The 15807-nt window shown below is 36.6% G+C and overlaps 1 protein-coding gene across 2 annotated transcripts in view; it reads left to right on the top strand.

Annotated features, from left to right (window-relative positions):
• The window catches only part of si:dkey-96f10.1 (6-phosphofructo-2-kinase/fructose-2,6-bisphosphatase), a 265841-nt gene extending 250262 nt beyond the window's left edge, over positions 1–15579 (top strand). Inside the window, exons 14-16 of one of the 2 annotated variants that reach the window (XR_010892805.1) lie at positions 7547–7631; positions 9113–9212; positions 13881–15579. Coding sequence is in view for 1 of the 2 variants with exons in the window: in XM_067370438.1 (XP_067226539.1) it covers positions 7547–7600 (54 nt within the window). In the remaining variant the exon portion in view is untranslated. Of the gene's footprint in view, positions 1–7546; positions 7632–9112; positions 10537–13880 lie in introns of those variants that run through there. The other variant, XM_067370438.1, reaches the window with a different exon arrangement.
• Positions 15580–15807: the final 228 nt, after the last annotated feature.

Below are 15807 nucleotides of genomic sequence, written 5' to 3'. Positions count from 1 at the left end.
TTAAATCTAGACTAAAAACACATCTCTTTGCTCTTGCATACACATAACACATTATCAATACATTAACATTTTTCAAATCCGTTAAAGGATTGTTACGCTGCAATAATTAGGTCGGCCGGAACCGAGAACATTTCCTATAACACTAGATATACCTGTACATCAGAACAAGAATGGCATCTACGCTAATATCTGTCTCTCTGCTTATCCTGAGGTTTGCCGGGTGCTGGATCCAGGCCGTATCCAGGTCAGATGGAGAACCTGTGTCTGGACCTGACTACAACGTAGCCCAGGATCCCCGTATCCGCTTACATATATTTATATATAATCGATTTTTAATCTCTATAATAAAAATGTACAATTCAGATTTTGATCTCCATATACATTTGCATATATATATCTTCCAAGGGTTTTTTTCCCTCCTAGGACTTTTTTCCCAGTGCTAGCACGCTGGGTTTTTCTCCTAGGGGTTTTTTTCCACCCCTGGAAGTCAGCCGACATTGGCTTAATGTAGCACCATCTTGTATATGTTACATATTACCACGCTTGTTTGTACAGTTTTAACCACTTCCCTTTTTTTCTGTGCTTCTAATATGTAAAGCTGCTTTGAAACAATTACCAATTGTAAAAGCGCTATATAAATAAATTTGACTTGACTTGACTACGGTAAACCTCGGGATAAACAGAAAGACTAATATTAGCGTAGATGCCATTCTTTTTCTGATGTAACGAGTACATCCGGTGTTATAGGAAGTGTTCCCGGTTCCAGTTGACCTAATTTATGCAGCCTAATAATCCTTTAACGGATTTGAAAATATGAATGTGTTATGTGTATGCCAGGTTAAAGAGATGTGTTTTTAGTCTACATTTAAACTGACAGAGTGTGTCTGTGTAACCCACCCAATTAATTGAGGTTGTTCCTATGTATTTTTTTTTTTCTCTTTCCTAATGCATAAAATGTTCAGACATTTTTTTTTTTACTTTTTAAAATTATTTTTATAATTATTAATTTGTTTTCGCGACTGACGAAAATAATTAAAAGAAACGCGTCGATGGGTGCTGACGTCACATGCGCGCCAGCTCGTTGAAGAGAGAGATGTGAGCCACATGTGCGGCTCTTATTAATCTTGCCCATCTTCATCACTATTTTTCTAAATTGATGTCTGAACTGTTTTATTGCATTAGGTAAGTCACAATCATTCGTTATTTTCATAAATATTGTTTAAATATGTGTTTGTTCATATAATAAAATGCGGATGGTTAGCCTAATGTTGTATGTTAAATGGGTATAAAGTGTGCAATACCATACTTGTAAAGTGTTTATGCTGAATGTATATACTTGTTAAAGCTATTTGCACGTTTATGTTATGAAATAATGTTGTTAAAGTTTTAAAAGTTGTAAACGTTGTATGCATTTCGGTGATACAACGTATTTTTCTAAATTGATGTCTGAACTGTTTTATTGCATTAGCGATTGGATGCTGCACCCCAAAGTTTGAGGAGATTGGACTGTCTCAACGTTCGGCGGTCGTGTTGGAGTCGCGCAGTGAGGGAGAGCCGTGCTGGATTTGCACTACAGAGTAATTGCGTCATCTGAGGACTCCGCTTGTTTTCTTCAACGTATCTGCATCGTTTCTTCATCGTATCTGCATCGTTTCTTCATCGTCTCTGCATCGTTTCTTCATCGTATCTTCATCGTTTCTTCCTGCAACGACTGTAGGCATTTACACACACACAGATTGAACTACTTGGGAAAAGTTGGTTTTATATTCGCACATTCGGACATCCGTATTCAATAGCCTTGTTAGTCACACTACATTGGACATTCAGTGGACATTCACAAGTAAATATGCCATTAAAACAATACTTGCCTATTTTGATCGACTGTGAAAAATGTTGTAAGTTGACAATCGTTGGTTGTCAATATCATGTCACTGCTTAAAATTCGCAAACATTAATTTATTGCACATTTATTGGAAAGTCTGAATTTATCAGAAGTCCGAATGTGCGAATATAAAACCAACTTTACACAAGTGATTGAACTGAGACATATCCACACAAACGGAACTGAGTCATTTATATTCCTCTTGGACTTAAGTATACACAAGTACACATACTGATTTTTTATTTTTTTTTTAATTTTATTTTCTTTTATTTTATTTTCTTTGTTGTTGATGAACAATATACTTTGTATTCAATAGAGTGCCCCAGGGATGACACGTTTTTGTAGGCCAACCCTGACGTTAGCAGCGCAAGGGTTCCCTCGATCGAAAGCCTATGCATTTTTCCCATAGACTTTTGAAAAATCGCAGAAAATAAGCTCTGTGTTTAACAAAGGGTTATGACACTTACACGTTTTTTCTATCAAGAAAATCTTTACAAGTTAACACAACATTTATAGATTTTGAAGCCTAAATAAAGTCATCAGATATAAAAGGCTAAGAGTAGGCTATAAACGGACTACAAAACACCATGGTCGCGGATCAACGTCGTCACCACCAAGCTTCCTCAAACTGTATTTAAAAAACAACTCTATTTAAAAACATGCTCACTGATTATGATCTGTGCTGTTATGAATACTTTTCCACTTTTTCATGAGAAATGCTGTCCAAATGTCCCGTTTTTAATGATGACGTCTGAAGTCCCCGCCAAAGGAAGTAGTCCCTTTTAGCAAGTTGTTAGCAACCGCCGATTTTAAGACACAGTAAAAGTTTAAAAACTCACAAGTTGGTTATATCTGGTGTGTTTTATGTCATAGATCAAAACGTGAAAGTATTTAGAGGCTTTGTTAACCACAGACCTTATTTCAGGCGATTTAGCAAAAACCCATTCAGAAAACCCATAGACTTGACGGCGTTGGAACCGGAACTCCTAAAATGCTAACTCGCTTCCGGGTTTTGCCTACAAAAACGCGTCATCCCTGGGGCACTCTATTGGTGATTTGTGAAGGGCAAAGAATGTTTTCATGTGATGTGTGCAGTGTTTAAGTGCATACTGAAATTGAAGCAAAGCAAAATGAAGAGAATACAGTTACAGTTCATTGAAGCTAATTCATGTGTTTCATTTATTTATAATTAATTCATCTATAATTCATTTTAGTATTCATTTTATTTTATTAATTCTATATTCACCTAGTTATTATTGTAAATGACTATATATTCATGCAAGTGCAGACACACATAATTATACAGCTGTACTCATTATTTTTTTTTGATTCAGTGCATGGTGTGATACCCCGAACCCTGGACTCCAAATACTAGCATAAATAGGAATTAATTGTATTTGGTGAGCTCAGACCCAAGTAGATATTTTTCATCCTTTTCTTTGATCTAGATTTTATAAACGGGTTACAGAAGAGAGAGAGAAAAATTTGGCGCCCAACTTGTGGGGCTGCGCTTGTGTGACACAATTAGGTTTTGGTCCAAACTATTCTGAATATTTTCTTAATTTTAATTTTTTTTTTTCTTTCTTCTCTCTTTAGTTTTTTCTTTCCCCTTTCGCTTCACAATGGATCTGTGTAAGCTACATAATTTTGATCCTGAAAGATCTGTATTGCTTACAAAAGTAGACCCAAAGACTACTCTTGTGGAAGTGAGGAGATTCTTTGACCATCTTGATGAAGTGAGGAAAATTGAGTGGTTAGGTGACAAATTCCCAGGAGAGCTTCTTTGTGAATTTCAGGAGGTTACTACCCCATTAATAGCCGAAGAAGAATATTTGAATGCAGATGACCAAAATGTATGGGGAATCGTGCCACTAGATGGGAGACAGAACAAAGATGTGCAACATCACTCTAACGCCCCAACATCACTATACAGTGAATATTCAGATAAAACCTTGGATAATATGGCTGATCAGCTGTTGGCACAAATAGAGAGTTTGGCGAAACTACACTGCGTAGATGTTGATGAGCTAAGCCAGCAGGTAGTGACAAAGCTTGCACACAAAGCTGATGGTGCAGACAGGGGCCCTTCAACTTCAACCCCTGCTCCAAGAAAATCTTGTAATGTAATGCCAGCAGCGATGCAGTCTGTAGTTACCAATTCAGCATCAAAAGTGTCTTTTGCGATTCAAGCTGATTCACCTCCTGTGGAGAGAAATGTAAAGCATGAGACTCCTGTCACGTTTACTATACCGAAGGCTGAGATATGCTTATCAATTGGCCATTCAAAATTCTGAAAAGAGGCAACTGATGAACAAAGCTAGATGGGATAAGAAAGTGACAGCTGCTACGGTAGAAGTTGGCGATCGCGTTCTTGTTAAGAACGTTAATATCCGCAGAAAACATAAGATTGCAGATCGTTGGGAATCCACCGTATATGTGGTGATAAAGCAGCCTAATGCAGAGATCCCTGTATATGTTGTTCGGCCTGAGAATGGTAAAGGCCCTGAGCGTGTGCTGCACAGAGATCTTTTACTCCCATGTGGGTTTTTTCCAACCAGTCCTGATGAGATCGAGGAGGCTCCAGTTGTTGAAAGAGCAGTTACACGCAAGATGCGTAGACATGAGTTGGAAGGGAGCTTGGAAGCTGAATGTTGTGAAAAGAATGTGGAAGCCGAGGGTCCCATGGTATCTCTGAACCCTTATGCCCCAGAGTTTCAGTTGGGGACAGCGTTGCAAGAAGTCTCTGAATTGAATGATCAAGGAGAAGTCACTGAATCTTCTGTGTCTCACAGTTTGTTAAATGAGCAAGAAGCTGAAATGCGCCAAAGTGATTGGCAAAGCGCAGAATCTATTGAGAACAAGGTGGAAGAGAGCTGTGAGGCTGTAATTCAGCAAGATGTCGCATCCTTAGTGGATGAGGTTAAAGAGATGTCAGTACATCCTGATGAGTTGTGTGCTGAAAAGAGAATTGATTCTCCTATTGCGTTAAGGAGGTCCCAAAGAGAAAAGAGACCCCCAAGTCAATTGAAAGATTTTGTTTGGAAAGCACAATGTGGGATGCAGTGTGCAAATGTAGAACCCAAATCTAAGTATTTCAGTCAAGTAATTGAAATGATGCAACAACAAATGAGAGTGCAACAAACTCAAAGTGAATTGTTGTTTAGCCTTGTAGGTAATGTACCAAATTAAGTATCTGATGAGGACATCAGAGTTTCAGCAGGGGAGGATGTAACCCACCCAATTAATTGAGGGTGTTCCTATGTATTTTTTTTCCTCTTTCCTAATGCATAAAATGTTCAGACATTTTTTTTTTTTTTTTAATTTTTATAATTATTTATTTGTTTTCGCGACTGACGAAAATAATTAAAAGAAACGCGTTGTAGCGTATGCACACGTATCAGGATAATCAATAAACTTGGGTATGTTCAGAACGCTTTTAGCATGCTGGACTGGGTTGTAAAACCTCATCGCGGCTCTGAACAGATCTGCCAAAGATGAGCCCACTTGACATTTTTGTGGACCTGCGAGGATAAACAGAAAGGTGCAACTTCCTCACTTTGGTGACTTCAAAAGGAGCACGCAACCTGCAATTCGACACACGCAACCAATGCAAGTATACTGCCGTTTCTCAATCTTAGATGATGAAACTGATTTCCGTGCTGGCTTAGGACTGGTTGTGAGTTTGCTACTTGCCTTCTCTCTTTCCTTCTCTACTTCCACTCTTGTACATAGGTGTGTATTTTCTTGTATATATATATATTTAGATGTATAACCTCTGTATTCGTAGTTTGTATATATTAAAACGTTATTCACGCTTGATTGTTCTGTTTGTTCTTTCAGCTGAAAACCAAGTCACTTTAACGTTTTTCCGATCGCTTTATGTTTTGATGTTATAATAGCAAGTTATTTTCATGGCCAGAGAATAACTCTGTTTATAATATTCTGTGAGGGACTTAGTTTGCTGGACAAACGAACAGTTTCTCTAAATAATTATTAAACCAGAACTAATCATATATGTAATTGATTATAATTCGTTGTAATTGATTCACAATATATGTTTAATTCCCCGTTGGGTCGATATATGAATCATAATTTATTCATAACCTTATGAATTATTATATTCATATTTCATCCATAAATTGATTAATAACCGCTACACGTTTCGTTACAGCGTCGATGGGTGCTGACGTCACATGCGCGCCAGCTCGTTGAAGAGAGAGATGTGAGCCACATGTGCGGCTATTATTAATCTTGCCCATCTTCATCACTATTTTTCTAAATTGATGTCTGAACTGTTTTATTGCATTAGGGAAGTCACAATCATTCGTTATTTTCGTAAATATTGTTTAAATATGTGTTTGTTCATATAATGAAATGCGGATGGTTAATGTTGTATGTTAAATGGGTATAAAGTGTGCAATACCATACTTGTAAAGTGTTTATGCTGAATGTATATACTTGTTAAAGCTATTTGCACGTTTATGTTATGAAATAATGTTGTTAAAGTTTAAAAGTTGTAAACGTTGTGCATTTCGGTGATGGATGCTGACGTCACATGCGCGCCAGCTCGTTGAAGAGAGAGATGTGAGCCACGTATGCGGCTATTATTAATCTTGCCCATCTTCATCACTATTTTTCTAAATTGATGTCTGAACTGTTTTATTGCATTAGCGATTGGATGTTGCACCCCAAAGTTTGAGGAGATTGGACTGTCTCAACGTTCGGCGGTCGTGTTGGAGTCGCGCAGTGAGGGAGAGCCGCGCTGGATTTGCACTACATAGTAATTGCGTCATCTGAGGACTCGGCTTGTTTTCTTCAACGTATCTGCATCGTTTCTTCATCGTATCTGCATCGTTTCTTCATCGTATCTTCATTGTTTCTTCCTGCAACGACTGTAGGCATTTACACACACACACACACAGAATGAACTGAGACATATCCACACAAACGGAACTGAGTCATTTATATTCCTCTTGGACTTAAGTATACACTCAAATACACTGATTTTTTTTTTCTTTTCTTTGTTGTTGATGAACAATATACTTTGTATTCAATTGGTGATTTGTGAAGGGCAAAGAATGTTTTCATGTGATGTGTGCAGTGTTTAAGTGCATACTGAAATTGAAGCAAAGCAAAATGAAGAGAATTCAGAGAATACAGTTACAGTTCATTGAAGCTAATTCATGCGTTTCATTTATTTATAATTCATCTATAATTCATTTTAGTATTCATTTTATTTTATTAATTCTATATTCACCTAGTTAGTATTGTAAATGACTATATATTCATGCAAGTGCAGACACACATAATTATACAGCTGTAATCCTTTTTTTTTTTTTTTTTTTTTTTTGATTCAGTGCATGGTGTGAGACCCCGAACCCGGGACTCCAAATACTAGCATAAATAGGAATTAATTGTATTTGGTGAGATCAGACCAAAGTAGATATTTTTCTTCCTTTTCTTTGATCTAGATTTTGTAAACGGGTTACATCTGCATCCCGAACAATGCTAGGAAGATTGTTCCAGAGTTTGGGTGCCAAAAAGGAGAAGGATCTACCGCCTGTGGTTGATTTTGATTAGTGATCGACGATGTATCGGTTTACCGATATTTTTCCCGATATTTAAGCATTTTTCCATAATCGGGTATCTGTTTTGTAATATCAGATTCGCCGATTTATGGCGCCATCTTGTGGCCGTTTTGAGACTTCCTCCGTCTGAGGAGATCAGTCAACAACAACTCAGTGCACAGGTAAAGTATATGTTCTACTTGGTTTGCTTTAATTAATCAACTTTATTTAACATAACAGACATGCACAAATGAGATCGGAGACATAAATTCCTGATATAGTTAATTTATGCAGCTTTGTTTCTAAACAACTGAGACGAACTCATTGAGTCACGTAGTGTAATTCGCCATGTCCTGCCCCAATAAAGAAGTAACTTTACATGAATTAAATAAAACAGACGTGAATGAGTGCATGTTGAAAATAAAAGCGCTGAATTTAATTCTCTATCTGTTGTATTTGCTCACCATTAGTCTAGAAGAAAAAGTTCGTTCATATTGCTTAGCAACTGACGGATGATCAGGAGGCACGGCCACTGAATGAAACTTTTGACAAGATTATCTTGTTTTGAAACCCTAGATTATATTATCATTTACTACATAACAATTATTTCGCTAATACACATATAAATATAGCCTACCGCTTTGTGGAAATTAATTATTATCTCCATGCGCGATCGCGGTTGATTAAGTTAGTCAAACAGCACTTTGTCAGTTGGCATTTCATGATTTAACCTTAGATTAAATTTAGATCATAAAATGCCAACTGGCAAGTGCTGTTTAACTTTATTAGATTATATAATCATTTGATTTACTACATAATATAACATTATTTAGTTAATACAAATCTAAATAAATGCAGCTCTGTGGAAATTATTTAGTATCTCCACACGCGATCGCGGTTGAGTAGCCCAATTTATAGTTTTGTGTAAATGCATAGATAAGTTACAGCACTTTGTCAGAAAGCATTTCATGATCTAGAGTCTAGACCGACAAAACATAATAATTAATAACACTAGTTGGAAAATGCAATGATGTATGCTGTTTTGTTTGTTACTTTTCTGACAATGTTATATTTTCCAGCTAATATTATTCATTAAAGTTTTTTTTTTTTTTTTTTTTTTTTGTATGCGAGGAGGGAGTGATTGTTATAAATAAAATGGTTTGTTCAGCTCATTTGTGTTGTCATAATTGTCAAAAACAGAAGTATAACAGTAAATAAATATCGGTTCTGCATATCGGTTATCGGGTACATAAACATGCAAATAATCGGTATCGGTTATAAAAAATCAATATCGGTCGATCACTAATTTTGATATTCTAGGTCAGCACTTCTCAAAGTCTGGACTCAATTTCGTATTTCAACAGCAGTAATTGTGTTAAGGGTAATTACTGCTGTTGAAATACGAAATTGAGGCGGGTCCGGATTGAATTCCCTCCCTCCCCTTTTTTTTTTTTTTTTTTTTTTTGGATCCATCAACGCCACAAGTGTTGCTGGTATTGTCCATAAATATATTAATTGCAAATTTGGCCAGCATATGAGTTATTTTTATATTTTCTTGTCCTTTGCTATTGCATATCTGCAAAAAATTGATTCCCTATTACAGATTATTGTGCTTTTTTTTTTTTTTTAAATAAGAAAAATAATCACAATTGCTTTATCACAGACTGAAAACATTCACCTGAGAAGTGTGTCCTGAAGGCCCTTATCTTTTTCCTGAGAGAAAGTCCTGAAGACCTCATCAAGGAGTACTTTCTGAGTTGAATGTAAGAATATTCTATTTTGGTTTATTTTCAGAAAAAATAAGTCTAAATTTGTGTATTTTGTAGTTATGCTAGCAAATTTGCATATTTCTGAAAAAGTCTGGATTTCCTACTTTGATAAACGCATGCCAGAATCATTTGTTTAGTGTTTTATGTCTTTTTGGAGATGGTCAGAAATTAAAGCAAAGGCGAGATATTTAAAGTTTTCCTCGATGATTCAGTTGCCATGACATCCAGTGAGTGTAATTGGGCGTGAGTCGCGCAACGCGACACTTCACTGCAGCAAGCGTTTGAATTGGTGTGGAGCAGTGGTTCTCAACCTGCGGCCCGTCACGAATGTAAATGCGGCTCGCGATATGCCGATCACAATAAAAAAAAAAAAAATAAAAAAAAATTATAGCATACAATTTATTTTTGTTTTAAAATTTAAAGTGAATTAAATAAATATAAATGAGCTATAATGCTTTATTTGTCATATAAAATAATTTTGGTGAGCATTTATTATTTTCAGACATCAGGCAATGTAGACTATTGACGCAATCACTCAGTTAACGAAACCAACACAAGTGCGCGCTTAGGAAGAATTCAAACAGTAGCCATTAATTTTGTAAATTTAAGCCTGGTCAAAAATGGTCAAATTTGTTATTAGAGGAGAAAAACAAAATGAGGAACATACAATGAAGGAACACATGCAAACAAGAAGAGTCAGCATCGAAGGTAAGAAGAATGGAAGAATCAGTTGAGCGAGATGGACGGCCATCCTGTTTGCTCTGTAGTAAACTAGGCTACTTGACAAGCAAAACCTACAATTTCAAAAGACTGAACTGTGAAATCGATGTGTTTGTTTGATGTATTTTATTTCAGTAAAAATAACCGCATCAGCGCACCCGCGGCTGGAATGTCCAACTCTGCGCGCGCTCGCGGATCCGATGCTGCGCGAGGGATTGCGACAGCACAGAATGCTTGATATCATCAGAGATTGTAATTACAATGCGCAATGCGTTTGGTGACTATTGCAATGCTGTTGAAGAAAGCCATAAAGTCATACAGAATTAAATAGCAACTTAAAGTGATTTATACAGTTTGTGTGTTCATTGAGCATTACTGATAATTATTGTAAAGCTAATGTCAGTAAGTTAGTTTTTATTTATTTATTGTGTGCAACATCTAGGTATAATAATAGTATTTGCTTATACGATAACATTTAATCTGATTGGTTTGTATTGGTGACGTCATATGTAAATTATATGCGGACCGTGAGACTTTCATTTGGACCATTGTGCGGCCCACTAGGAAAAATGTTTGAGAACCACTGTTCTAGGTATTATCAGCTGGCATGAATTCTGAGATTGTAATAAACATGAAGGACTATAATGCATTAAGAGCTTGCTCAGGTACTGGGGAGCTAAACCATTTAGTGCTTTGTAAGTAATTAGCAAGATTTTAAAATCTATACGACAAACCAGGGGCCAGATCAGGGCGCAGACAAACTGGCTAAACCGACCGTCTACTAGCCGCCTCACGTCACAGATCTCAAATAATTCAAAGCACATAGAAACTCTTTCACCTAGATATTATCACATAGAGACTGTGTCTCTACCTCGAACTAGTAAATACAAAAAACTTCCGAAACCTTTTAAGGGTAAAAATTTAATTGATGTTCAAAAAATGAAAATCACAGATAAATCAGATAAACAAATGATAAAGCTTGGGTTACTGAATATTAGATCTATTTCTTCAAAAGCACTTATTGTAAATGAAATTATCACAGACAATAGACTTGCTGTGTTTGACAGAAACCTGGCTAAAACCAGACGATTACATTACTTTAAATGAATCTAGTCCTCAAGGTTATGATTATCGACACAATCCTCGACAGAAAGGCAAAGGGGGAGGTGTTGCTGTAATATATTCAGAACAATTCAAAAGAATTTCAAATATAATTCCTTTGAAGTGATGGTACTTTATGTAACATTATGTAAGTTGACATTTGTGCTGGCTACTGTATACAGGCCACCAGGGCACCATACTGACTTTATCAAAGAATTTGCTGATTTTCTATCAGAGTTAGTACTGGCTGCGGATAAAGTCCTTGTTGTTGGTGATTTTAATATCCATGTAGATAATAATAAAGACGCATTTGGATTGGCATTTGCAGACATTTTAAACTCTATTGGAGTTAGACAACACGTGTCAGGACCCACTCATTGTCGTAATCATACCCTAGATCTAATACTGTCGCATGGAATTGATATTGATGCTGTTGAAATTCTGCAGCAGAGCGATGATATATCAGATCATTATTTAGTCTCGTGTATAATACAATTAGCCAAGGCTACAAAATCACCACCAAGCCATAAATATTGTAGAACCATCACGTCTACCACTAAAGATTGCTTTATAAATAATCTCTCCGAGCAGTTTCATCGCCTTAGTATACCTGACAACTTAGAAGAACTCGATGCTGCAACAGAAACTATTGGCTCTCTCTTTTCCAGCACATTAGATGCAGTCGCTCTTTTACGTCTAAAGAAGATTAAGGAAACTAATCCAACGCCGTGGTATGATGAGCACACTCGGGCTCTAAAACGAGCTGTTAGAAAAGCTGAACGTAGTTGGAAGAAAACAAAACTAGAAGTTTTTCGCCTTTCGTGGAAAGAAAAAATGATTGAGTACAGAACTGCTATAAGAAATGCTAGATCTACTTATTTTTCAAGTCTCTTAATAGAAAACAAACATAATCCTAGGTATTTATTTGACACAGTGGCTAAATTAACTAGAAACAGAGATTCAACTGCTGACGTTTCCATAGAGCACAGCAGTAATGACTTTATGAACTTCTTTACTTGCAAGATTGATAATATTAGAGAGAAAATTAAAAACATGCAACCGTCTACAGTTTCGCTTCAGACAGTGCACTGTAATGTACCTGAGGTAAAACTAGAATCATTCGCCGCTATAGGAGAGGAAGAATTATCTAAACTTATCAAATCATCAAAATCAACGACATGTATGCTAGACCCAATGCCGACTAAACTACTGAAAGAAATGCTTCCAGAGGTCGTAGGTCCACTTCTTGATATAATTAATTCATCCTTAACACTAGGATACGTGCCAAAAACCTTTAAGCAGGCTATTATTAAACCTCTTATTAGAAAACCTCAACTAGATCCGAGAGATTTAGTAAATTACAGGCCAATATCGAATCTACCTTTTCTGTCAAAGATACTAGAAAAGGCAGTTTCAACACAACTGTGCTCCTTTTTAGAAAGAAATGGAATCTGTGAGGATTTCCAGTCAGGATTTAGACCATACCATAGTACTGAGACTGCTCTTGTTAGAGTTACAAACGATCTACTCCTATCATCCGATCGTGGCTGTATTTCTCTATTAGTGTTATTAGATCTCAGTGCTGCTTTTGACACTATCGATCATACCATTCTTTTAAAAAGACTTGAAAACTATATTGGCATTAGTGGAATTGCTTTGGCATGGTTCAAATCGTACTTATCTGACCGTTATCAGTCTGTAGTAGTTAATGAAGAGATGTCGTATCGATCACAGGTTCAATATGGAGTACCACAAGGCTCAGTACTAGGACCGTTGCTTTTCACTCTGTACATGCTGCCCTTAGGAGAGATAATTAGGAAGCATGGTGTTAGTTTTCACTGCTACGCTGACGATACTCAGCTCTATATTTCCTCGCGCCCTGACGAAACCTACAAATTCACAAAACTAACAGAATGCATAGCTGACATTAAAAACTGGATGACAAGAAATTTCTTATTATTAAATTCTGAAAAAACTGATATCCTAATCTTTGGACCAAAAACTTCCTCACGAAAAAACCTTGAATACTCTCTAACACTTGACGGGTGCTCCCATTAAACCTTCGTCCTCAGTTAGGAACTTGGGTGTGCTCTTTGATACCAATCTTTCATTTGAAAGTCATGTTTCTAGTATCTGTAAAACCGCCTTCTTCCATCTAAAAAATATATCTAAATTACGACATATGCTCTCAATGACAAATGCGGAACAGTTGGTTCATGCATTCATGACCTCAAGACTAGATTATTGTAACGCTCTACTGGGTGGTTGTTCTGCTCGGCTTTTAAACGGACTACAGTTGGTCCAAAATGCGGCAGCTAGAGTTCTTACTAGAACCAGAAAGTATGACCATATTAGCCCAGTTCTGTCAACATTACATTGGCTCCGTCGTATAGATTTTAAAATCTTGCTACTTACTTATAAAGCTCTAAATGGTTTAGCTCCCCAGTACCTAAGTGAGCTCTTAATGCATTATAGTCCTTCACGTTTATTGCGATCTCAGAATTCAGGCCAGTTGATAATACCCAGAATATCAAAATCAACTGAAGGCGGCAGATCCTTTTCCTATTTAGCACCTAAACTCTGGAACAATCTTCCTAGCATTGTTCAGGAAGCAGACACACTCTGTCAGTTTAAATCTAGACTAAAAACACATCTCTTTGCTCTTGCATACACATAACACATTATCAATACATTAACATTTTTCAAATCCGTAAAAGGATTGTTACGCTGCAATAATTAGGTTGGCCGGAACCGAGAACATTTCCTATAACACTAGATATACCTGTACATCAGAATAAGAATGGCATCTACGCTAATATCTGTCTCTCTGCTTATCCTGAGGTTTGCCGGGTGCTGGATCCAGGCCGTATCCAGATCAGATGGAGAACCTGTATCTGGACCTGACTACAACGTAGCCCAAGAGACAATGGGCCTACAGATCCAGTTCTGGCTGCATCTATAATTCAGATTTTTAATCCCCGTATCCGCTTACATATATTTATATATAATCTATTTTTAATCTCTATAATAAAAATGTATAATTCAGATTTTGATCTCCATGTCCATTTACATATATTATATATATCTTCCAAGGGTTTTTTTCCCTCCTAGGACTTTTTTCCCAGTGCTAGCACGCTGGGTTTTTCTCCTAGGGGTTTTTTGTCCACCCCTGGGAGTCAGCCGACATTGGCTTAATGTAGCACCATCTTGTATATGTTACACATTACCACGCTTGTTTGTACAGCTTATTTTTAGCCACTTCCCTTTTTTTCTGTGCTTCTAATATGTAGAGCTGCTTTGAAACAATTACCAATTGTAAAAGCGCTATATAAATAAATTTGACTTGACTGCCATTGTTTTGTCTCAAGATAAACAATTTTCTAAGGCATGTCTATAAAATCTACTTAAATAATTCAACTGAGGTCTGATCCTGGCTTAGCCTAAGCTTTTTCTGTGAAACCAGGGGCCTGTACCATGATGGTAGTTGAACAAACTCAGGGTTTTAGGATTAGTTTCGAGTTGACAAAACCAAACCACTCCAATCCAGCTTTGTTGGTACCATGATGCTGATCATCAACTTTCTCTGTCAACTCAGGCTTTGATCCTGAGTTTGTGGAGCGCGTGCACATGAATCCGTGACATCAGTGGCAAACAGCCAATCACATGCCTTGCAACAGAAATAAACTGTGATTCACTTCTCGCGAGAGAGCCAGCACGATTCAAAACTCTTTCGCTGAAAATGAAGAATTTAAATGCATTTACACTAATGGAAAATACTTGTCTGTGAAAGAGGACAAATAAAAGAAATGATCTTTCTCTATCAGTGCAAGTGAAAGTTGTGAAGTTAGTTTATATAGTTGATAATATATAGCGATAGAGACTTAAACATACAAAGTCACATGTAGTCATTTTTAAAGAGTATATTTACACCTTATTTAGGCCTATATTACATATGATCTATATATATTAATATTCATCGAAAATAAGTGCTTAATAACAACTGTTACACTAAACTTGCGTGTGTGTAATGGATTAATAACATTATAGATCATATAATTATACAAATCATATAAATTATATTATCATTAAAACCAGACAATTTCATCGTTAAATATTTGTTTTTACTATATAATGACCTTTAATTTGGAGGAAGAGAAACTGGGGGAGTGACTTTATTGCGTTGGGTGTGTCAGTGTCACTTAGCTTAAGTCTGATTGGTCCAATTTCAGTTTGAAATCTCTAACCCAGAACATAACCTGCCCCGGAGCAGGTTAGCCGTGGAGTGTAAGATACTATGGCGATGAACACCACTAAAAGTCAGGTTACTTTAATGGTACCTAAAACCCAGGACTGGCGCAAACTAATCTGAAACTTACCTGGCTAGCCAGCTAATCCGGCTTCATGGTACAGGCCCCAGGTCTATTTGTTTTAGTCACCATGAAATGCCATTTTTACAGCCACTTGTTTTTCCTGAATGTGATGTTAATTCCTGTTCAAACAGTGTGTGGTTATAAATGAATACATTTGTATGTAAACTGAAGGAAGTTGTGAATTGTTCATTAAAACCATATTAACTGCTGCCCTTGCATTGTCTCTGATTGAAATTAGAATCTTGCTCTACATAAAGCAAGATTGATTTGATATTGTTTCCATGTTAATTCAATGTTAAATAGGTGGTTTAATTAAGGTTGAAAAAACATTGATTTTACAACCATGTTGATCTATTTTTCATTGAAATAACATTATTTCAGAGTGCAAATCTGATGAA

The sequence above is a fragment of the Chanodichthys erythropterus genome, chromosome 20, assembly GCF_024489055.1.
Source record: "Chanodichthys erythropterus isolate Z2021 chromosome 20, ASM2448905v1, whole genome shotgun sequence".
In the NCBI taxonomy this organism is placed as follows: Eukaryota; Metazoa; Chordata; class Actinopteri; order Cypriniformes; family Xenocyprididae; genus Chanodichthys; species Chanodichthys erythropterus.
The sequence above is the reverse complement of the archived record's forward strand: the minus strand, read 5'-3'. Positions and strand labels throughout refer to the sequence as shown.